The following is a 24544-nucleotide window of genomic DNA, read 5'->3' on the forward strand; positions in this document are numbered from 1 at the left end:
CAATTTAGACGGCATGAAAACCTTTATTCATTATACTAAATGAACATATGCTAATATCTGAATTACATATTGTAGGTTATCTGTGAAGTTGGTCATAGATAGATTTGTAGAGGTGGGAAGTAACATAACTGTTACAGGTAGCATACATTACATCCCTCCACACCAAGATCCGAATATAAAAACCACATTGTCATAGTCTTAATCATAAATCTAAACGATCAGGCGGTCTGATGGTTCTTCTCAATCTTTCCTTAATATTAGGTGACTGCAACCCAACGGTTGATTGTGATGCACTGTCTTTAATTGACGAAGGAACCGCACTGATATCTTCACTCGAAAATTCGGTTTCAACACTACCGGACACTCCTTGGGTCTCACTGGTATTTTTTAAGGTTACCAAAGCTTCAGTTTCACTTAAAGGTAATGGCGAACTTACAGAAGTACTTGGAACTGAACTTAGTGGATCACACGTATCTCTATCCTTTTCATCAGAAATTTTAGATATTTCTTCATCGTAAAAATGACCACATTTAACAATTTGGTCCAAATGTCTTTTCCATTCAAGACTTGGATTATCTAAAGGCTGACATAGAAATGTTTGATGTCCTAATTTTCTAACTATTTTACTCTTTGCCCATTTAGGCTTTTGTGCATTTACCCTGTAATCCCTAACATAAACATCTTCTCCTTCTATAAATTCTACCACCCTATTACCTTTATGGTATTTTATCTGTTGTTCTCTAGCTCTCAATGTCTTATCGTTAAATGTCAAAAAGTCAAATCTGGTTTTAATTTTACGCCCAAACATGAGATAGGCAGGAGTTTGAAATGTCACTGAATGAGGACTAGTTCTGTAAGAAAATAAATATTTTGAAATCAACTCAGATATACTCTTGCTCTGGGAGCCTGTTAACATTTTGTTTATTGCATATTTTAGGGTTTTAACTGAGTTTTCGGCCGCTCCGTTTGTCGCTGGATGATAAGGAGCTGAAGTTTTATGAATAATGCCATTATTTTTACAAAATCGCTGAAACTCCTCTGAATTAAACTGTGGACCATTATCTGAAATAATTTGATTTGGCAACCCAAATCGGGCAAAACAGTCTCGAAGTTTACCGATGGTATGTTCTGAGTCAGTCTTTGACATCTCATATACCTCGGGCCACTTCGAGTATGCATCTGTAATAACAAGATAATTCTTCCCATGATACGGTCCTAAAAAATCAATGTGAATTCTATCAAACACATGAGCTCCTTCTTGGAACTTAATTAAAGGTGCCTTCCGTGGAGTTGTAGTATTCTTTAAACATGCTTCACAAGATTTTACAAACAATTCAATATCTCCATCTAAGCCAGGCCACCAAAAATATTGCCTTGCTACTGTCTTCATTCGAACTATTCCGCTATGAGTACTATGCAATTCCTGTAAGATTTGTTTATGAAACTTGGAAGGTACCACTACCCTATACCCCCACATAATTAAATTATTATCAATGGTAAGCTCATTAGCCCTGTTAGCATATGCTTTCAATTCATCTGGAACTGTTTTTGGCCAGCCATCTCTTACATACTTAAAAACTTTGCTCAAACAGATGTCTGACCGTATTCCTTTAATTATTTCTACAGCGGTAACTGGTAATTTATCCTCTACCAGAAAATTAAAATAATCAAACTCAACATCACTTTGTACCTCCTTAGGTATGGAAAGAGGCAAGCGTGAAAGTCCATCAGATGTTTTATTCTCTACTCCCTTAATATGTTTAAAGGTGTAATGAAATCCACTTAAAAATAGTGCCCACCTCTGCAGTCTCCCTGCTGCCATTTGCGGAATGCCCTTTGTCTCTCCGAATAAGGCCATCAGTGGTTTGTGATCAGAACATAAAAAGAAATGCTTCCCTAATAAATATTGATAAAATTTTTGTACACCCCAATATATTGCCAAAGCCTCTTGGTGTATAACGGAATACTTAGCTTCATGTTTGCTTAACACTCTTGAAGCAAAACTGATTGGCTTCTCTGACCCATCTGGATACACATGCATTAAAACAGCACCTAAGCCCACGCTGGAAGCATCACAAACCAATTTTAAGTCCATCTGTGGATCATAGTGTGGAAGGCCCGCACCTGAAGAAATTTCCCTCTTTGCCTTTAAAAATGCATTCTCACACTCTGAAGTCCACTTAAAACGTTCATCTCTTCTTAATAACCTATACAATGGCTCCAGTACTGTTGATAAGTTGGCCACAAAACGACCATAATAATTGATCATCCCGACATATGCCCTAACTTCAGAGATATTTTGGGGTCTGGGGCACTCAATAATGGCTTTAATTTTTCCTGGATCTTTATGTAACCCTTCCTTATCAATAATATGCCCCAGATACCTTATTTCAGGCCGGAAAAACATGCACTTATCTAAATTTAATTTAAAGCCTGCCTTCTGAAGTCTATTAAAGACATTTTCCAAATTTTTTAGATGCTCCTCTCTATTAGGACCTGTTACCACAATATCATCTAAGAAATTAATAACATTTGGAATACCTAACAAAACTTTTTCTACAATTTTTTGAAAAATGCTACAGGCCGGTCTTGTACCATATGGTAGCCTGTTTACCTGATAAATACCTCTGTGTGTGCTCCAACTTAAAAGTTTTTTTGTCTCCTCCGTTAGCTCCAATTGGTTGTAAGCATTTTTGAAATCAAGTTTTGTAAAAAGGTGCCCACCCTGGAGGGCTGCAAATAACTCCTCCACTCTTGGCAATGGATGCTTGACATCAATTAGAAATTTATTTACGGTTATTTTGTAGTCAGCACATACACGGATTTTGCCTGTCTCCTTGACAATGGGAATCAGTGGGGTGCCCCATTCATCATTTTCAATCAAGGTAATGACACCCTTACTTTCAAGTTCATCTAATTCTGCATTAACATCCCTTTTAAAAGCAAAAGGTAATGGCCTTGGTTTGCAAAATATAGGTTTTGCATTTGGTTCCATTTTTAAGTCAACTTTTTCAAACCTATAATGCCCTAATTCATTACTAAAGAGAGAACTATATTTTTTTACTAACCTGGCTATCTCTGCATCCTGATCTATTTTATTTATATTAATGTTAGGAACTCCCGGTAATTTAATCTCGAAATTAAATGTCTTCATTAAATCTCTACCAATTAAGGCTGTTGTTCCATTTTTTATTATAATTAACCTACAGTTATCTACCCTAACATTATTATATTGAATAGTTACGAAAATCTCACCTAAAGGTGTAATAATACTTCCATCAAATGATCTGAGTCTAACTTTAGTTGGAAGTAATGCACTGGTTTTGAAATATCTGATATAAATATTTTCAGGAAGGACAGAGATACCTGCGCCTGAATCCAGTTCCATTAAAATAGTACATCATTAATTAACATATTTGCCTTGTGTGGTTTTATAAAACCATTATTAACATTATCAAAAGAGGTATGGTACATGTTTACAAAATCAAAATCTTGTACATTTTCTGAATCAGAATTTTCACTCTCTACAGGTTCTACATAATGAGTACTTTTTCCTTTGTTTTTATTACACATTTTAGCCAGATGGCCAACCTTCCGACAGATCTTACAACTATATTTTCGGTACTTACAATTTCTAAAGTCATGTTTTATTCCTCCACACGCATTACACTTGGACTCTCCATACAAACCTCCTGAACCTCCTTCTCGTGCTTCTCTATTTCTGCCTTGGTTAACACTGGTGCTTGATATCTTATTTACTGGAACTGAAGTGTTGGCTTCTACTGCTGCAGCTTCTTTTCTCAACGCCAACTCATATAGATGTTCTAAGGTTGTTTTATGATCCTCCTCACATAAGCGATCCAGGACTGGTCCCTTTCTCACACCACAAACGAATTTGTCTTTTAAAACATTGATTAATGTAGCCCCAAACTTGCAATCTATTGCTTTATTTTTAATTCTTACGTAAAAGTCTGCCACGGACTCCTTTTCAGCTTGTCTCAAAGAATAAAATTCTATTCGTTCCTTAAAAACAGAAACTTTTTTAGTGAATTGCTTTTGTAGAAGGATACATAGTTCATCGAAAGTCTTATTCTTAGGTAAAACTGGGTCACACAATCCTTTTAATATTTCATAGGCCTTATCACCAATTATTGTCAATAATACTGGAACCATTATATCATTCTCTACATAATTTGCAATAAAATATTGCTCTAACCTCTCCTGGTATATATTCCAATCAGTACCTATCCGGTACTCTTGTAAGCTGCCTATTGCGCCCCTTAGAACACTCACTTGAGTTGAAGGAAATACTGCACCTTCCATTTTGCACCTTGCAAATACTAAATAAAACGTTTATTCAAGCGCCTTGCTTGTAAAATTGTCTACTGCTTATTTATCCTCGTCGCCATATTATGTGGTGTCCACATCTAAGAATATTAAACAATTTAGACGGCATGAAAACCTTTATTCATTATACTAAATGAACATATGCTAATATCTGAATTACATATTGTAGGTTATCTGTGAAGTTGGTCATAGATAGATTTGTAGAGGTGGGAAGTAACATAACTGTTACAGGTAGCATACATTACAATTATTACATTGATATTGCTAATGAATAAGGCTATAACATAGTAAAATGGTCACTTAAATCGGACAACAGGTTTAGGAACTTAGACTCATCAAAAATGACCAAATTTTGTGTATAATCAACTAACTTTCTAACTTTTAGTTGCTCTGTGATCATGGGAACTCCCACCATGTTAGCAGATTTGGTCAAGTATCAAAGTCTTAAAAGCCTTCCAATTCAGATCGATGAATGCCATTGCGGAGGTGCACCAGGATCAGAAAAGCTGTTTAAAAAAGTAATCCAGATTCTAGATGTGGGAAGATTAGCTGTAAGTAAAAATTTAGTAAAACAACAAATACATTAAATACAAAATCCATTAAGGCCATCAGTACATAATTCGCAAATATTTTACGGCTATCCCTACTTTTTCTATCTTTACACGGCAAATTACGTGTAGTAAAATTCTCACTGGTATGGATATGTAAACTTTACTTGACAATATCATCATTAACTTTAAAGATGGCTTTTGGATTTTGAGTGTTCTTGGATAACTGTTACTTGTATAATTAATTGCCTTAATTATTAGTTCAGTTAATTAATATGATAATTTTTTCACTAACCATGTATTCAGTGATTGTAATAATTTATCTACTGTACAACAAAAACTAATAATCAATCGAGAAAAGAGGAAAAGTGATAAAGTGATTTTTTAATAATATATTGTTACTATGAAACGCTTACAATTTTGAACATCTTTAACAACAAAATACTTGAATCACTGAATATATCCTGGTGTATTCTCTGCTTGGATCTTCCATAAATAATACACAATAAATAACTTTTTATTAAATTCACGTCTTAAATCAATTATTTATCAAATACACTATCAATATTATTTAATGAACAACTGGAAAATATTCCCGATGCCATGTCAAATATTTAAAATTGTCTCTGTCTGACTCACAATATATATATATATATATATATATATATATATATATATATATATATATATATATATATATATATAATAGCACTAAAGGCCTTAGAGGCCCATGGCTTGAAAAGTTTGTTCGTTCTTCATTTTTACTTTTCTTTAGGTACCTAGATCTTCTCTGGCTTGGTATGTGATTTTTCTCCATTCCTTCCGGTTATTAATTTTTCTTCTCTGACCTTCTAACCCCATTTTTTCCATATCTTTTTCGACCTCTTGCTTCCATCTATTTTTCGGTCTTCCTTTTCTCTTTTTTGAGGCTATGTTGTAGTTTAGTACCCTTTTTGGAGTCCTCGCGTTCGGCATCCTTTCTATGTGACCTCGCCATCTAAGTCTCTGTGCCTTTATCACTCCTATTATATTAGGTTGATTGTATAATTCCTTTAACTCATTATTTGATCTTCTTAACCATAAACCGTCGCTTATTATTCCTCCATATATCTTCCTCAGGATTTTCCGTTCCCAGATCTCCAGTAAACTTTGTTCATTTTTTGTCATTGTCCATGTCTCACTGCAGTATGTTACTATTGGTTGGATAGTTGTTTTGTATAACTGTATTTTTGCCTTTCTTGATAAAAAACTTGCTTTTCAACATTCCATTAAGCGCATGTACACTTTTGTTGCCTGCCATTATTCGAGCTTGTATTTCTTCTTTAATATTCGGTTTACGTGATATTATTGCTCCTAGGTATGTAAATCTTTCTACCATTTCGAATTCGTATGATGTTCCTTCTTCTACTTCTACTTTAAGCTTTTGTCCATTCCTGAACTGACCATCTGTCCATTCCATACATTTTGTTTTAGTTTCATTTATGTGGAGTCCCATTTTCTTCGCTGCTTTTACTATTCTCTGTACTATTTCCTGTAGCTCTTTTTTTCCTCTTGCAAGCAACACCACATCATCCGCAAATGCCAAAACTTGGTGTCGTTTTTGATATAGGAGTGCTTCTCTATTGATTTTTGCTTCTCGCATTATTTTTTCTAGGCATAAGTTAAAGAGTAATGATGACAAAGGATCGCCCTGCCTTACTCCTTCATTTACTATAAATGTGTCTGATGATTGGTTGTTTATTTTGACTCTATTTTCTGTATTTTCTAACGTAATATGTATCATGTTGCGTAACTTTCTGCTAACTCCCAATTCCTCAAGCGCCTGCTTTAAATTCTTCCTCTTTATTCTATCGTACGCTTGCTGGAAATCGATGAATAGCGCTATCGTTGGTAGGTTGTGTTCATAGCTTTCTGCTTGTAATTCTCTGATTACGAATATTTGGTCCGTTGTGCTTCTTCCTCGTCTAAATCCGCACTGATATTCACCTATTATATTTTCAGCTTCTTTTTCAAGTTTATCTTTTATGGATTTTGATAAGATTTTATATATGGTATTTAGTAATGCTACTCCTCTGTAATTACTACATTCTGTTTTGTCTCCTTTTTTGTGTAATGGGCAAATAATTGCTTCCTTCCAATCTTTTGGTATCCGTTCTATTCTCCATATCTCTTTTATGATCTTGTATATCCACTCATGTAGCAATTTTCCACCATATTTCATCATCTCTGCTGTTATATTATCGCTTCCAGGACATTTGTTATTCTTCAAATCTTTTATGATTTCCTCGATTTGTTCTTTGCTGGGTGAATTATCTTCTATGTCTTCTAAGTTTTCATTTCCTTCTTCTGCCTCCATGTATTCTCTTTGGTTTGACTTATTCTTGCCATTTAGTAACTCGTCAAAATACTCTTTCCATCTCTCTACTATTTCTGCTTCACCGCTTATATTATTCCCCGCTTTGTTTTTAACGAATATTGGTTTTTGTTGGTATCCTCTTTTCTCATTTCTGGCACCTTGATACAGGTTTCTTATTTCTTTATTTCTGTAGTTCTCTTCTATTTATTTTAGCTTAATATCTACGTGTTTTCTCTTCTTTTCTCTCAGCAATCTCTTTACTTTATTTCTTTGCTCTATATATTTATTCTTCGTCTCTGTCGTTTCTTTCATTATCATTTCCATCCTTAATGATTTTCTTAGTTCTATTTCGTTTTGGCATTCTATGTCGAACCACTCCTTTCTCTTTTTATTCTCCTGTTTATTACACTCTTTTGCTGCTTTGTTCATTACTTGCTTTATGATGTCCCAGTTATTTTCTGTTCGTTCTTCTATTTGTATCTTTTTTAGTTCTCTTTCCATTGTTTCCCCATACGTTTCTTGCTCTTTCTTTGTTGCTAATCGAATTGGTTTATTTATATATTTCTTTACCTTTATTTTGTTTTTGTTTTCTGGTATCAGTTGTTTCATTTTGATGCCCACCATGTACTGATCGGAGTCGACATCTGGTCCTCTGTATGTTCTTATCTTCTTTATACATTGCTGTTCTTCTTTTTCAATCAGCACGTGATCTATTTGGTTTTTAGTCTTTCTATCTGGCGATATCCATGTTTCCTTATGTATTTCTTTTCTTTCAAAATATGTGCTCATTATGATCAAATTTTTTTCTCTTGCGAAATCTATGAGAAATTGTCCGTTCTTATTAGTTTCATTGTGTTTGCTATGCTTTCCTATTGTCGGTCTAAACACTTCTTCCTTCCCTATTTTGGCATTAGCGTCGCCTAAAATAATTTTCATATCATATCTGGGTATACTTTCGATTGTTCTGTTTAGTTCACTGTAGAAACATTCTTTAACATCATTATCTTTTTCTTCGGATGGAGCGTGAATATTTATGAGGGTGATTTTTTGGTATTTTCCTTTGATCCTGATAGTACATATGCGGTCTGATACCGGTTTAAACTCTACTATTGCTTCTTTTAGTTCTTTTCTTATCATAAAACCTGTGCCTAATATTCGATTCTTTCCACCGCTGTTAAAAAACAATGTATCTTCTATTTCTAATATATCATTTCCCAGCTGTTTCGTCTCCTGCAAGGCTACTATGTCAAATTGGAACTTTTCGATTTCTCTCGCAAGATGTTTAAGTTTACCTTCGCCATATGTGCCTCTTACGTTCCATGTTCCTAAAAGTAAGTATTCTTTTCGACATGTTTTCTTGTTTTTTGGTCCGGTTTTTGTTTTTTTCCTCTTGTTTCCTTTTTTTGTATTATCACTATCCTTTTTCTGCGCTTGTTTCGTCAACGTTATTCCTATGGTACAGTTATTTGTTAGTTTTTTGATGCTGTTTTGATCATTGTGCCTTCTTTGTCGTTCCACTTCCATTCGATGTTATTTACCCATATTTTTTTTACTCCAATTTTGACTTCATTTCCTTTATTTCTTTCTTCCTGGGCAATGTTTCTAATTGTTTTCTGTATATCTCGTTCTTTTATGGTTGTATCTTCATTGATATATACCTTGTGCTCTTTAATTTCTTTTAGCTTGTACTTTTTTTCCATTATTTTTCTTTTTCCCTCTTGGTTTTCTAATTCAATTAGACATGTTTTTTCGCCTAGCTTGTGAGCATTTCTTATTTTCACCTCTATTCCTAAGTGGTGTTTGATGAAATTGTTGATTTTTCCTTTTAACCGTGCTTGCTCATATGTGCCTATTGTTAGGCCGCTTATAACTACGTTGTTTATTCGTCGGTGTTTTTCCATAACTTCCATGTTTTTTGTTATTTCTCTGAGTCCCTCCTTGATCTCTTTATTTTCTTCTTTCAGTTCTGCATTTTCTTTTCTCAGCTCTCTGTTTTCCATAATGAGCTTTTCTATTGTTTCCTTACTTTCTTTTTGATTTCTTTTTATTTCCTTAATGTCATCGGTAAGGAGGCTCATCATTATTATTAATTGATCAATTTTTGACCCTCCTTCTGTATGTGTGTCCTCCTTCTGTATGTGTGTCATCACTCTCTAATTTTTCCATTTTCCGGCGCCAAACACTGTCTTCCACCTCAACAGTGCAGAGAAGACAGCGTCTACCGTATTTATTTTGTTTGTTTATTATCCGTTGTTATTTTCTGTGGTTATCCCGAAACTCTACTCACAACGGCAACGTCGCAATTTCAACGGTCAAGGTTTCGTTTCTACGCTTTGGTGTTAGACAAGCTTATCAATTATACAAAAACTAATAATCAATCGAGAAAAGAGGAAAAGTGATAAAGTGATTTTTTAATAATATATTGTTACTATGAAACGCTTACAATTTTGAACATCTTTAACAACAAAATACTTGAATCACTGAATATATCCAGGTGTATTCTCTGCTTGGATCTTCCATAAATAATACACAATAAATAACTTTTTATTAAATTCACGTCTTAAATCAATTATTTATCAAGTACACTATCAATATTATTTAATGAACAACTGGAAAATATTCCCGATGCCATGTCAAATATTTAAAATTGTCTCTGTCTGACTCACAATAAGCTGACAATATTCTATTCGACTAAGTGCGTTGTATGACAAAGATAGATTTGGAAAATATGACCACCGACATTGTGTTCATTTTTTCGAATCCTGAAAAAACCAATAAATATTTTTGAAAAATTTAAACGCAGAATGAAAGACTAAATTATTACTGAGGGCCAAAAGTCCCTTAGAATAAATAAAAAGTTTATTTCTAATGAGCTATTTGAAATTAAAAATCACACTAAATTTTCTCTTAGTTTTTCACCCCTGTAACTTATTAAAATAAACATTATAGAAGTTCTCAGGGACTTTCGGCCCTCGCTAATAATGTAATCTTTCATTATGCGTTTAATTTTTTCAAAAATACTTATTAGTTTTCTCAGGATTCGAAAAAGATGAATCCCATTTGAACAGCATTGGAGCAGAAACTACGTACCCATCCCCTTAAAGTACATCTTAATTATTCTTAATATGTATTTCTATTACAGATGTCTATCTCTGGCCATTACTACTACACATAGGTCGTTTGCAACTTCCTGTGATCTTTCTTAAATGATGAGTGTCTCCATATTGTCTATGTCCGACCTCATGACATATCCAAATATTTCAATTATTGTTATGGTAGGATGTTTCCTGAGAATATTTTACTCATATTTCGTTGTTGTTTAATATCAATATTTGTTCTACGGTCGGTCTATGGAATTCACAACATTCATCTCCAGCATAACATTCCCTTGACGTCTATCTTTCTTCTGTCTTACCTCTCTGACCAAAAATTCGCATCTATATGTCAGTACTGTAAAGAGTAATGTGTTGATCAATCTCATTTTTAGGGTTTTTAAAATATTGGATTCTTTCTATGTTTTGATCATCTTCTACATGGCGATATTGGCTACGGCTACATCACATCTACAATTTATCTCCTCCTGGAGCGTTCATGATTGTAATTAATGATCCCAGATACAAGAATCAGTTTACAACATCAAACCGGTCAGTTTTGGTTTATGTGGATGATTGACATGATTGTTGTGTTGTCTATCTACTATCGTGATTGTTTTCTTTGCTATATTCAATTCCAGAGCAAACCTTTTACTCTCACTTTCTACCAGATTTATGAGTTCAATCAGGTCTCCTTGGCTGTTGACAAGGAAACTAGTATATTGTTTATTTTGTGGCGATTTATTAAGATGTCTCAATAGATATTAAACAGTTGCGGAGATAGTATACATCGTTGTATAACAGCTGGGAACTGAAGAACTGATTTTGAAATCAAAATAGCCATACCACTGAAATTCTGGGACTCACTACCAGAGAAATATTATATAGTTGCCATTTTGTGTTTAGAAATTGACCTCTCCAAGCCAGTGTGTTTCAGCTAGTTCATCGATTTCAATGTTGTATCTTGTGAACTATCTTTCTAATTGAGAGTTTGCCAGTTTTAGTCCGGGATCCCAGGTCCATTTTCATAATTTATTACTAGCAAGCTAATTTTTTCTGAGGTGCTTCATTTTGACGAGACGCCCAACTTTTGTCCTTGCAACAATTTTTGTTTGTGGTAGGTAACAGGGGTAGCAGGGGTGAAATAGGTTGATATGACGATTCTCAAAAATTTATTGGGTTTTTTTGTTAAGATAATTATCTCAATTAACCGAAACAATATTTGTCCTACAAAATACAAGGTCTTATCAAAGAGTCCCCCTTTCCAACATGTATCATTAACGAGATCATGAAAAATAATTAATAACCAGCTGATTTTTTTTTCTGTTGATTAAATTTATATAATTTAACACGTTGTCCAACAAATTGCTTGGTCCGTTATTCCGGTCCTCCAATTAAATACATATTTGAAATTAATGAAATTAAAAATCAATTTATTTTCTGATGTTAAAACTGAGTTACACTGGTACAAGTAGGCATATACGCACAGCGTTGTTTACAGGGTGTTAGCAACGAATATAGACGCATAGGCCTTTTCATCACATTTGTTTGTGCGCATGACGATTCTTGTCGGACTAGCTATACATACTTGTTCTCTTGTAGGACATTGTTTTATTTGTATGAAAAATACACTTACCTACCTATCACGTGATACCTTTATCCCACAGTTACTACAATAATAAAAATATTGTCTTGTGGTATTAACAACTTTTGTAACGTAGGACTAACAACACAATTTGTAGGACAATAGAATAGAATAGAATAGAATAGAAATATGCTTTATTGTCACTGAAAATACAAATTTTATGGACAAAGCTTAATTAAAGTCAGAAAAAATAAATAAATAATATCTAACAATAACAATAACAAATACAATTTTCTGAAATTTGATAAATCGTCAATATAAAAAAAATATACATAAATACAAAATATAAGTTAATAAAGTAAAGAAAAAAAAACAAAATCGATATATTGCAACAATTTATAGAAATTGCAAAGTGAATATACAACAAAGTAAACTATTTATAGACATAGGAACTAATAAGTTTAAGCTGCTGCATGTGACACCCAAATATAGATAATTTTGGTTACTTGTACATTACTGTAATTTCTTAGTTAGTCATTAATGTAGGTGTTATTATATAAATATTAACTAATCAACACAAAAAAGATCAGATGGTTAGTAATGATTTTTCATGATCTCGTTAAATGCAAACTCTTCTGTCCACTACTGAACATAGGTCTCTCCCATTTTTCGCCACTCTCCACGGCTCTGTGCGTCTTATTGTTGCCATTTCATGGATATTCGTTTATTGTCGTCCATCCAGCGTTTTGGTGGTCGTCCTCTGCTGCATTTGTCTTCTCTTGGGCGCCAGTCAATTAGTTTTCTGGTCCATCCTGAGTCTTTTAGTCTCGCTATGTGACCCAAGTCAATTTCAGCTTGGCTATACGTTCGACATCAGTGATACCTGTTCTTTTCCTTAGGTCTTGGTTCCTTATTTTTGTCTTTTTTTTTTGTGACGCCGAGAATCGGTCTTTCCATACGCCTATGTGCTACTCGCACTTTAGTGCTGTTGTTTTTGTGAGCGTGAGAGTTTCTGCTCCGTATGTCATAATAGGAAGAACGCATTGGTCAAATGTCTTCCGTTTCATAGCTATCGGGATGTTGTTCTTAAAGATATCTCTTAGTGAATCATTTTTTCGGTTAATTGAGATAATTATCTTGAAAATAAACATAAAAACAACCAGTTAGTAATAAATTTTTGAGAATCGTCAAATCAACTTATTTATTTCATCCCTGCTACCCTTGTTAGCTACCACAACCGGAAATTGTTGTAAGGAAAAAAGTTGGGCACCTCGTCAAAATTAAACCACTCACGAAATATTAGCTTGTTAGTAATAAATGGTGAATATGGACCTGGGATCCCGGACTATTTGTGTTTTTAGCCCCTGCACGTTCTATATACAGACATTCACTGTGTACCTCATTTGTTATGTATTTGTATTTATTGTATTTACTCATTTAAATTACATAATCAACTAATTTTTTAGGATGGATACGGCGCTACAGAAGCTCTAGCCATTTCATGGCCGCTTAGAAATGATCAGATTGACTACACCTCCAGATGCGTCGGACATCTGATGGACCACCTAGAAGCTAAGGTAGTCGATCCAGAGGGCAGGATAGTGCCTTTTGGAACGGTTGGAGAACTCTACGTCAGGGGTTATTCCGTTGTAAAAAGCTACCTGGACGGCGAGAATTCGGACGTTTTTGATAAAGACGGATGGTACCATACTGGGTAAGACTATATCATAAGATTTGGCCATAAATTGGTTTTTCTACTTAAGTCTTAGGTCTCTAAAGCCTGGTTGCACCAACAGATTTTAAACTTAAGACGTACCTTAAGCTCAGCTAACGACACATACGCGAGGCACCATTGAGTCTTAAGGCGGATCCACATCAATAAAAATTTATGTTGTACGTTGTATTTGACACAAATTTGCTCGTGTGCGTTGAACTTTTTGTTGATGTGGATTGTGTGCCGCATGGACTAACGCAAAATATTTTCGCTACGAACAACACACGCTGTCCGTCGTGCTGTCGGTTTTTCAGACGACTTGAAAGAAATTTTCAGCGCACAGCAATGTTAATGTGGACTTGATTATCCACTTGTCGCTAAGTGGATTCGGCGGTACCACACACAAAACAAATATTTACGTCGTAAAAATACTTGACCAGATTTAAATTTGTGCCGCAAATATTTTTTCTGTATTTTAAAATGTTAGAATAACTGCCAATATTTGAACACACATTTCAAAGTTCTCTGCAAATTTTGTGATTTAAAGACATTCTTGAAACAGTTCGAATTCGTTATTCATACTGTTTGAGTTCGTCTTGACGTTTTGTATGATAATTAGGTTTATCTAACTTCAGCAGTTGAATCTGCAAAAAAATATATAATTATAAAATAAATAGTGAAGTGACAGTGACGTACCAAATTCTGTTTTTTCTACAATGAACAATTCACACATACGGAATACATACAACCAGTGTCTATTGTGGTATTAGCAGAAATTGTAGGTAAACAACAGGTCCACTATTAATATACATCCAGGAACATGTACTTAACTCCCAAACAATATCCGCCCCCAGAAAACACTTTCGAAAATGCACCAAATTCCGTTTACTACTGTCAAGAGGCAAATACTCCTATAGCAAACATTCCATAAAATCAATTCATTTTTCCAGCACAACTACAACAATTTCCACTACAATCACAACCAATGTGCTACGTCCAAAACAACCCATCCACTGCAGAGCAGACCTCAAAAAGACAGATAAATCTTGAAAATATACATTCAGAAAACTCGGATATTGAGTTTAGCGAAGACGAAGACAAAGAAGCCCAAAATAAGAACTCATGGCAAGTAGTCAAAAAACGTAAATTTAAAAATACCGATTCTAATTCGTCCAGTTCACCACCAACAAAAATACAAAATCGATACAGTGCATTATCAAACGACGAGAACACTGAACACGCTGAAACAGAAACACAATAGAAGGTACCGGTAGCAAGACCACCTCCAATATTCATAATATATGGTGTCAAAAACTTTAAAGATATGCTCGATAACTTTGCACAAATTATACAGAGAGAAACCTACTATACCAGAACCCTACCAAACGACACTGTCAAAGTTATAACACATACAATAGATACCTATCGTCAACTGGTAAGACATTTACGAGACGAAAAAATCGTTCACCACACTTACCAAATAAAGGAAGAAGTGCCTACAGAGTGGTAATAAGACATATCCATCACTCTAAACCCACAACAGATATAACAAAGGAGTTAGAAAATGCCGGCCATAAAGTTCGCAATATAACCAACGTCCGACACAAAAAAACAAAGGAACCCTTATCCTTATTTTTCATAGACCTTGAACCCAAGAGTAACAACAAAGACATATTTAATCTAGAATTTTTATGTCACACCAAAATAGCAGTGGAAGCACCAAAGAAGAGAAACTCAATCATCAAATGCATGCGTTGTCAAGCTTACGGCCATAGTAAAACATATTGCACTAAACCACACTACTGCGTCAAATGTGGAGAACAGCATGATACAAAATCTTGTAAAAAACCTAGAAACACTCCGGCCTAAGTGTGCACTATGCAAACAAGATCACCCTGCTAACTATAAGGGCTGTGTTTTCTACATGGGACTAGCAGAAAACAGAAATATGCCAAAAAGAGGAAACCAACAGCCCCAAAGAACAACATTTAACAACCCACATGTAAGTAATGAAACAAATCAGCTAAACACTACTCTACAAAATCATCATAGAACATATTATGCAAATGTGACAGCACATCAAATTAACCACAACCAAGAACCTAAAACTAACATAGAACTACAACTAAAATAACATTCCTTAACGAGTTCAAAATCATGTTCTCGCAACTCATGAGTCAAAATAGTATGATATTAAACTTACTCACACAAGTCATTAACCGAAGGAATTGTTAATGTTAAACATACTTAGAATTGCCACATGGAACGCTAATGGCCTGCTAAACCATAAGCAGGAAGTAGTCACTTTCTTAAACCAGAATAAAATCGATGTACTGCTTGTTTCAGAAACCCACTTTACTGATCTAACTACGTTCAATATTCCGCTCTATACTACATACAGTACACCTCACCCCCATGGTACAGCTCATGGTGGCTCGGCCATAATCATACGAAACTGTATATCACATCATGAATTGCCAAAATATATAACAGAAAAAATTCAAGCAGCAATTGTTCAAGTGAACGCAACGCCATGGCACTTTAACATATCTGCAGTCTACAGCCCACCTCGTCATGCAATCTCCACAGATGAATACAAAGCCTTCTTTCAATTACTTGGCAGTAAATTTGTAGTCGGGGGAGATTGGAATGCGAAACACACACATTGGGGCTCAAGACTCATAACAACAAAAGGTCGTAAACTTTTAACAGCAATTACCGACAACAACTATGATTGCCACACCAACGGAATCCCTACTTACTAGCCAAGTGACCCAGAAAACTTCCAGATGTGCTAGACTTTTACATAAGCAAAGGAGAATCCAGAAACAACTGTCTAATAGAATCCAGCTATGACCTCTCATCTGATCATACACCAGTTATTATGAACAAGAGTACCACAGTTATAAACAACACACCCCCTCCTCGACTAGCGTCAAAAAATACCAACTGGGCAGATTTTCAATACTACCTAAAAGAAAACATTAATCTTAATTTGCGAATCAAATCTCCAGACGAGATAGATACAGCAGCTCAATATTTCACCACCCTTGTGAAATAAGCGGCATGGCAATCTACACCACGAACTGAACGCAGACCGACACATACAACAAATGTTCCCCTACACATTCGGCAACTCATTGCTGAAAAACGTCGTGCGAGAAGAAACTGGCAAAGATCTAGAAACAACATAGATCAACATATATACAATAGACTACGTAGACAACTTGGAGTAGCCATCAAAGCTGCAAACAACGAAACCTTCGAACATTACGTTACAAACCTTACAGCAAATGATCAGACGCTATGGAAGGCGACTAAGAAACTCAAAAAACCATACACAACTATTCCTCCCCTCCATAAACCAAATGGTGAATGGGCTCGTTCCAACAAAGAAAAAGCGGACTACTTTACTGAACATCTTACGAGTGTATTTCAAACCGAGCCACCAGACCCTGATGAAGAAGTGGAAGAACTAATTAGCGCAGCATGTCAAATGTCCCTTCCAATCAAAAGTTTTACTCCTATAGAAGTCAAGAAAGAAATAACCAAACTCAAATCACGAAAAGCTCCAGGTTATGACTTAATCTCGGCACAAGTACTAAAACAACTTCCTCGTAAAGCCATTATTATGCTAACAGTAATATTTAATCGCATGATAAGTTTATCATACTTTCCAAAAATATGGAAATTTGCAGAAATCATAATGATCCTTGAGCCAGGCAAAGCGCCCAATGAAGTAACATCTTATCGACCTATCAGCCTACTCCCAATCGCCAGTAAAGTTTTTGAAAGATTGCTGCTACAAAGAATATACGCAGATCATGAATTCCTAACATTACTACCAGAACATCAGTTTGGTTTTCGGGAAAATCACTCTACTACACAACAAGTCCATCGACTAGTAAATGAAATATCAAAAACTCTCGAAGAAAAGAAATACTGCAACGCTGTATTCCTAGATACCTCACAAGCGTTTGACAAAGTTTGGCACAGAGGTCTCCTTTACAAAGTAAAATTAGCACTATCTAGTAACTATTTCCTCCTAATCAAATCCTACTTATCAAATAGATACTTCTCAGTAAAATTCAAAGACCAACAATCCAGGCTCTGTCCTATTAACTCCGGAGTTCCGCCAGGTAGTGTTCTCGGGCCGCTGCTTTTCTCACTCTACACAGCCGATATACCAGAGTCTCATAATACTACGATCGCTTCCTTTGCTGATGACGTAGCAATACTAGCGGTAAATGAAGATCACATACAAGCCTCACAAGACCTGCAACACCATCTGGACATACTCAGTAAATGGTACACAAAATGGCGAACAAAAGTAAATAAAACAAAATCATCTCAAATCACGTTTACAAACCGCCACAACACATGCCCACCTGTAAGAATGAAAAATGTACGAATACCAACAGTAACAGACGCTAAATACCTTGGCCTCCACCTTGACCAACGTCTTACTTGGAAAAATCATATACAGACTAAAAGAAGACAACTAGACTTAAAATTTCGGCAAATGTATTGGCTCCTTGGACGCAGATCAAAACTCAACATCCAAAACAAAATTCTTCTGTGCAAAGCAATACTCAAACCTATTTGGTACTACGAACTACACCTCTGGGGCTGTGCAAAGTTAACATCACTGAATATCATCCAAAGATTTCAGTCTAAGGTTCTAAGATCAATAGTGGATGCACCATGGTATGTAACTAATCAAACACTTCACGAAGACTTAAATATACCTTTCATCAGAGAAGAAATCCATCGAGCCTCGGAATCATAAAGCGAGCGTACCATTCACCATGACAATGAGTTAGTAAGGGAATTATTCCATAATGGTCCTGTCACAAGGAGACTAGATAGAACCTGGCCTCAGGACCTATTTTAAAACTTTAACATAAATAGAATAAGATGAGACATCATTGGAAGTCTCTTCTTTATGCCCAAAAACATGGAGCAAATTTACTTAATACTCTTTTAATGATGTGGATTGTAAATAAACATAATTACATAAAAAAAAATTTTAAAATGCAACACACACACACAAATTTTTATTGATGTGGATCCGCCTTTAGATCAATTCTCAGTATATCAAAATGGATTGCCACGTGTATTGCTTACGCCCGATTTCATTATAAAGTTAAAGGAGACTTTAAATTAAAGGAGACTTTAAATTAAAGGAGGCTTTAAATTAAAGGAGGCTTTAACTAATTGATTATGTATTGATTAAAGTCTCCTTTAATTTAAAGCCTCCTTTAACTTTATTATGAAATCGGGCGTTAACTAAGATTCGAAAATTATGGTGCAAAGTAAGTGAAACTTAAAGAGGCCCTATCTATAAGCTGAGCTGAGCTAAGCCGAAGCTTAAGATTTGTTGGTACATATATATATATATATATATATATATATATATATATATATATATATATATATATATATATATATATATATATATATATATACAGGGTGAGTCATGAGGAACTGTACATACTCCTACCTCGTGTAGAGGCTCCTATAGGGAATAACAAATGACCATTAAAAAATGTCTGCTCCCATTGTTTAATAATATACAGGGCGATTTTCGCATTTTGACAGAAATTTTTATTCGTCATAATTTTTGAACGGTCAGATCGATGTATCTCTTATTTTGGTCAATCGTTACACTATTACCACCTAATCAACTGATTTATTCAAACTAGAAAGAAATCAGGTCCGGCTTCAAAAAAATTAGGTCGTTTGGGTCTTAGAAAAAATTTCACCCTGTATACGCTTTTTGAAAACTATAATATGAATTTTACAAATTAGACAAATAGGCAATTAAAATGACATATTTATTTTTTTCCCCACACGATTACTTAATGTTTTATAAAAAAATCAAATTTGAGTATGAATTAAAAGTTTGGTAAAGTGAACCATAGATTTTAAAAAATTAACTTTTATTACAAAAATTAAATTTTTTTGAACAAATATTTAACTTATGTTACCACCCAATCAACTGATTTATAAAAACTAGAAAAAAATCAGGCGCGGATTTAAAAAATTAGTTCGTTTTGGTCTTAGAAAAAATTTCACCCTGTATACTTTTTCTGAAAACTGTAATATGAATTTTACAAATTAGACAAATGGGCAATTAAAATTCCGTATTAATTTTTTTCTCCACACGATTACTTAACTTTTTATTAAAAAATCAAATTTGTCAAAATCGAAATGTTAACCTAAAACTGAAAAAAAAAATGAAATCACGGTTTAACTCGCTACAACTCTGTTCCATTTTAATATTTTTTTCTGAAAATTTACAGCACATATCTCTTACCATTGTGAATATGAAAATTGTTGTAGACTTTCCGTATTCTTCTCATAAAAGTTATGAATTTTTAAAAATAAAAGGTGCAGATTCGTGAATTGCAAAGTTAAATCGCAAAAATTAAGTGAAAATATTTCAGTATTATCTATTTGATCACGTCTATGTTAAACTATAGAGTCCAAAGAGCAGTGTTATGGGTTTTAGATCTAGACGTGGTATAGAAAAAAAATGGTGAAGCTTTTAATTTTGAGAAAAACGTTGTTTAATTTTTTTTATTTTTATGGCAAAATTCCGATTTTGACAAATTTGATTTTTTAATAAAAAATTAAGTAATCGTGTGGGGAAAAAATAAGTAAGCCATTTTAATTGCCTATTTGTCTAATTTGTAAAATTCATACTAGAGTTTTCAAAAAGCGTATACAGGGTGAAATTTTTTCGAATACCAAAACGAACTAATTTTTTAAATCCGGGCCTGATTTTTTTCTAGTTTGAATAAATCAGTTGATTGGGTGGTAACATAAATTTAAATATTTGTTAAAAAAAAATGAATTTTTGTAATAAAAGTTAATTTTTTTAAATCTGGTTTCTAGTAAATATTGTTCACTTTACCAAACTTTTAATTATTAATAGTCAAATTTGATTTTTTTATAAAAAATTAAGTAATCGTGTGGGAAAAAAATAAATATGCCATTTTAATTGCCTATTTGTCTAATTTGTAAAATTCATATTGGAGTTTTCAAAAAGCGTATACAGGGTGAAATTTTTTTTAAGACCGAAACGAACAAATTTTTAAATCCGGGCCTGATGTTTTTCTAGTTTGTATAAATCAGTTGATTCGGTGGTAACATAAGTTAAATATTTGTTAAAAAAAAATTAATTTTTGTAATAAAAGTTATTTTTTTTAACTTATGGTTCACTTTACCAAACTTTTAATTCATACTCAAATTTGATTTTTTTATAAAAAATTAAGTAATAGTGTGGAGAAAAAAATAAATATGTCATTTTAATTGCCTATTTGTCTAATTTGTAAAATTCATATTATAGTTTTCAAAAAGCGTATACAGGGTGAAATTTTTTCTAAGACCCAAACGAACTAATTTTTTTGAAGCCGGAACTGATTTTTTTCTAGTTTGAATAAATCAGTTGATTAGGTGGTAATAGTGTAACGATTGACCAAAATAAAAGACACATCGATCTGACCGTTCAAAAATTATGACGAATACAAATTTCTGTCAAAATGCGAAACTCGCCCTGTATATTATTAAACAAAGAGAGTAGACACTTTTTAATGGTCATTTGTTATTCCCCATAGGGACCTCTATACAAGGTAGGAGTATGTACAGTTCCTCATGACTCACCCTGTATATCAGGCATATACGTGAATTTTCTACCGAGTTTTAGTTTATATAATTTGAGACATCAACTTCTATTGTATTTCCATTGATCTTCATTTCAAACCATCGATCTTCTCCGTTATTTCCTTCATGTTTTAATATCACTTGAATTAAACTTACAGACATAAGACTAAAGTAAGCTTTAAGAGCTGCGAAGATCTTCCTGGCGTTATTTAAGAACTTTTAGGTGACGTACCAATAAAGTATCAATTGTAAAAACCGTTTGTAGGCTGCTTTTGTCTATCAAATGTAATTTAAAAAAGATACTCTAAAATTATTTTCATCTTCATTTTCAATTACATATTATCCAATTATAGAAGAAAATATAAATGCAAGTCTTCTTCTTCCTCTTTATAAGGAATTCTGCTTGTTCATTGGCGGATTGATACCTCTATGGAAGGTTAGCATACCATCTTCTGCGCGGTCGGCCGATACTTCTTCTACCGGTTGGTGATTTATCTCTTGCTGATTTGACCACACGTGTCTCCTTCGTTCTGGTTATGTGGTTATTCCATTCTTTTTTCTATTTAATGTAAATTCGTTTATACACCGTGCGTTACATTGTCTTCTAATGTCTTCACTCCTCTTTCGATCTCTCATCTCTCAGCATGCTTCCTGTACCTAATTCTTCTCACTAATCTCATCTCTGCCGTTTCCAGTAGTCTTTGTGTTGTGGCTGTATCGGGTCTTGTTTCTGATGCATATGTCATTATTGGTCGTACACTGGCTTTATAAATTCTTGACTTCATCTCAGTGTTAATATGTCGGTTTCGCCATATAGTGTTATTAAGGCATCCTGCCAGTCTATTTGTTTTTTGTACGTGATTTCTCACTTCTTTGTCCAGGTCTCCGTAACTTGACAATGTAATTCCAAGGTCAACTATTTTCAATGGGAAATAAGCCACAATTTTACCAAAAAAATGATTTTATTAACCTTTCGACGCTCAAATCGGGTGTCGTCAAAATACAAAACAAATTTGTCAAATTTTGTATTTTGACAACGACACCCGACTTGGGCGTCGAAACGTTAATACAATCATTTTTTTTGCTAAAATTGTGGCTTATTTCCCATTGAAAATAGTTGATTATAAAAAATGCCACAAGAAAATAGCTTCAGAACAACAATAATTCCAAGTTATTTTACTTCCATTATAAACATGGCCTACTTTGCCCAGTGGGTTCAACCACAGAATAAGGAACAAGCAGAAGGCCCACTCTCTTTGGCGGGAGGAGTCCGCGCAACTCGTTTGCGTCTGAGGAATCGGCCATTTGTTGAGAGGAAGCAGTGCTGTTCAGTGGAATTTCACCTCGTGTGCATTAGAAAGTTCAGTGGTAGCGTGTATTGTGTATTCACTGTCATTAATTTGTGTTGTGTCACGTTGTGTTGTTATTGTGGAGTTATCGTGTGCTATACATAAATAAATATATTATATACATATATTATTAATAATATAATATAATTATTATTAAAAATATTTATATTTTTAATAATAATTATAAATGGTTTATCTAATTTTAGGCAAGATGGGCAAGTCACATCTAGTATGTGCAGCAATAAATTGCAACAGCAAAGCATATAATTGCAATTTGTCTTTTTTCGGTTTTCCGAAAGACAAGGAAAGATAAAAAATACTGAATATAATACAGATGGCAATTTAAGTTGAATTATCAAATAATTATTATTAGATTGAGGGCCGGTTGTTCGAACGCTAATCAACAATGATCACTATCAAATATTTAATTAGTGTCACCAACTGTGAATGTGAACTTTGATTGGGTTGTTGAAAACCTAATTGATTATAATTATGAGATTAGTTAATCAATTAACATAACAGTTATTAACATAATTGATTAACTAATTTCATAATTGTAATCCATAATTACGTTTTCAGCAACCCAAACAAAGTTGACATTGACAGTAATTAAATATTTAATAATGATCATTTTTGATTAGCGTTCGAATAACCGGCCCTTTCAAGTTTACTGCTGTAATTCTTAAATTTGTTTTAAATGTATATTTCAACTTCGAAGATCTGAATACATAAATACTATACTAAATTCACAATAAAGATGCACAATAGAAATAATCAAACCAAAATACATTGAATGTTACAAGGAGCACTCCCAAAACATGATTTACAATGTACATACATTGTAAATCCCAAATAATGATTCGGGAATGCTCCTAGTAACATTCAACGTGTCTTGGTTTGTTTATTTCTAGTTCATTTTTATTGTGATTTTAGTATAATTATTAATTTTCTCACCTTTCTGGATCCATCGGAAAAGTAAAAAACTTTCATTACATTTCAAACGGGTCTTTTTACAATTTTTAACAGCACATAATATGCGTCCACCCCTTTTTTCCACTTATATTCACTTTACTTCTAAAATAGTCAAAAAAACTTGCAATAGGGCTTTTCAACGATTCTCATTTGTTTCGAGCTTTTGTCAAGTGTCGTATAATCCGTGTATCTTATTCTTTGTATTTATTTATTACCTAATTATGTGAAAATTAAAATAAACAATTTATGAATGTCATTTGTTTTTTTTATACTAATTTTCCACTCAATTAATAAATTCAATTATCAGTTGTTTATTAACGGGGTAACAAAATGTTTTATTGTATTATTTATTATATTTTAATTCAGTACATTTCAATTATATGTTTATCCAGGAATGGAAAAATTAATTAAAATTGATTCAAATTAAATTTATTTACGGCAACCATACAGTCGGAAAAATGAAAGAATACCCATGAACGAACATATAAAACACGCTGTATTTTCCTGTCACCGTGTCACAAAGAAAATTGCCCAGCACAAGTACATGTAATAATAACTATTACATGTACTTGCGCTGGCCAATTTTTTGTGTGACACGGTGACAGGAAAATACAGCGTGTTTTATATGTTCGTTCATGGGTATACTTTCATTTTTCCTACTGTAGACATAATAATATACAATATTTCATGTCCTACTTTTACTTGAAGAATGCACATGAAATTATTTCAAATTTACTAAATTAACGTCTGAATATTTAAATTACGGTTCTGTCGTAGCTTGTCACAAATTTCTCAATCCGAACCTGTGCTTTTCCTCAATACAAATGGCGGGCGCGTACTCGCAAACATCAAAGGCGGCATCCGAGAGTGGGCCTTCTGCTTGTTTCCTATTCTGTGGTTCAACTTTGCCCAC

The 24544-nt window shown here is 33.8% G+C and overlaps 1 protein-coding gene across 3 annotated transcripts in view; it reads left to right on the top strand.

Moving 5' to 3' along the window:
- The window catches only part of LOC126883101 (medium-chain acyl-CoA ligase ACSF2, mitochondrial-like), a 91652-nt gene that overhangs the window by 45866 nt on the left and 21242 nt on the right, over positions 1-24544 (top strand). For all 3 annotated transcript variants that reach the window (XM_050648345.1, XM_050648346.1, XM_050648343.1), the window contains exons 6-7: positions 4733-4898; positions 13395-13642. In XM_050648345.1, coding sequence (XP_050504302.1) covers positions 4733-4898; positions 13395-13642 — 414 coding nt within the window. The remainder of the gene's footprint in view (positions 1-4732; positions 4899-13394; positions 13643-24544) is intronic.

Source organism: Diabrotica virgifera, chromosome 4 (genome assembly GCF_917563875.1).
Source record: "Diabrotica virgifera virgifera chromosome 4, PGI_DIABVI_V3a".
In the NCBI taxonomy this organism is placed as follows: Eukaryota; Metazoa; Arthropoda; class Insecta; order Coleoptera; family Chrysomelidae; genus Diabrotica; species Diabrotica virgifera.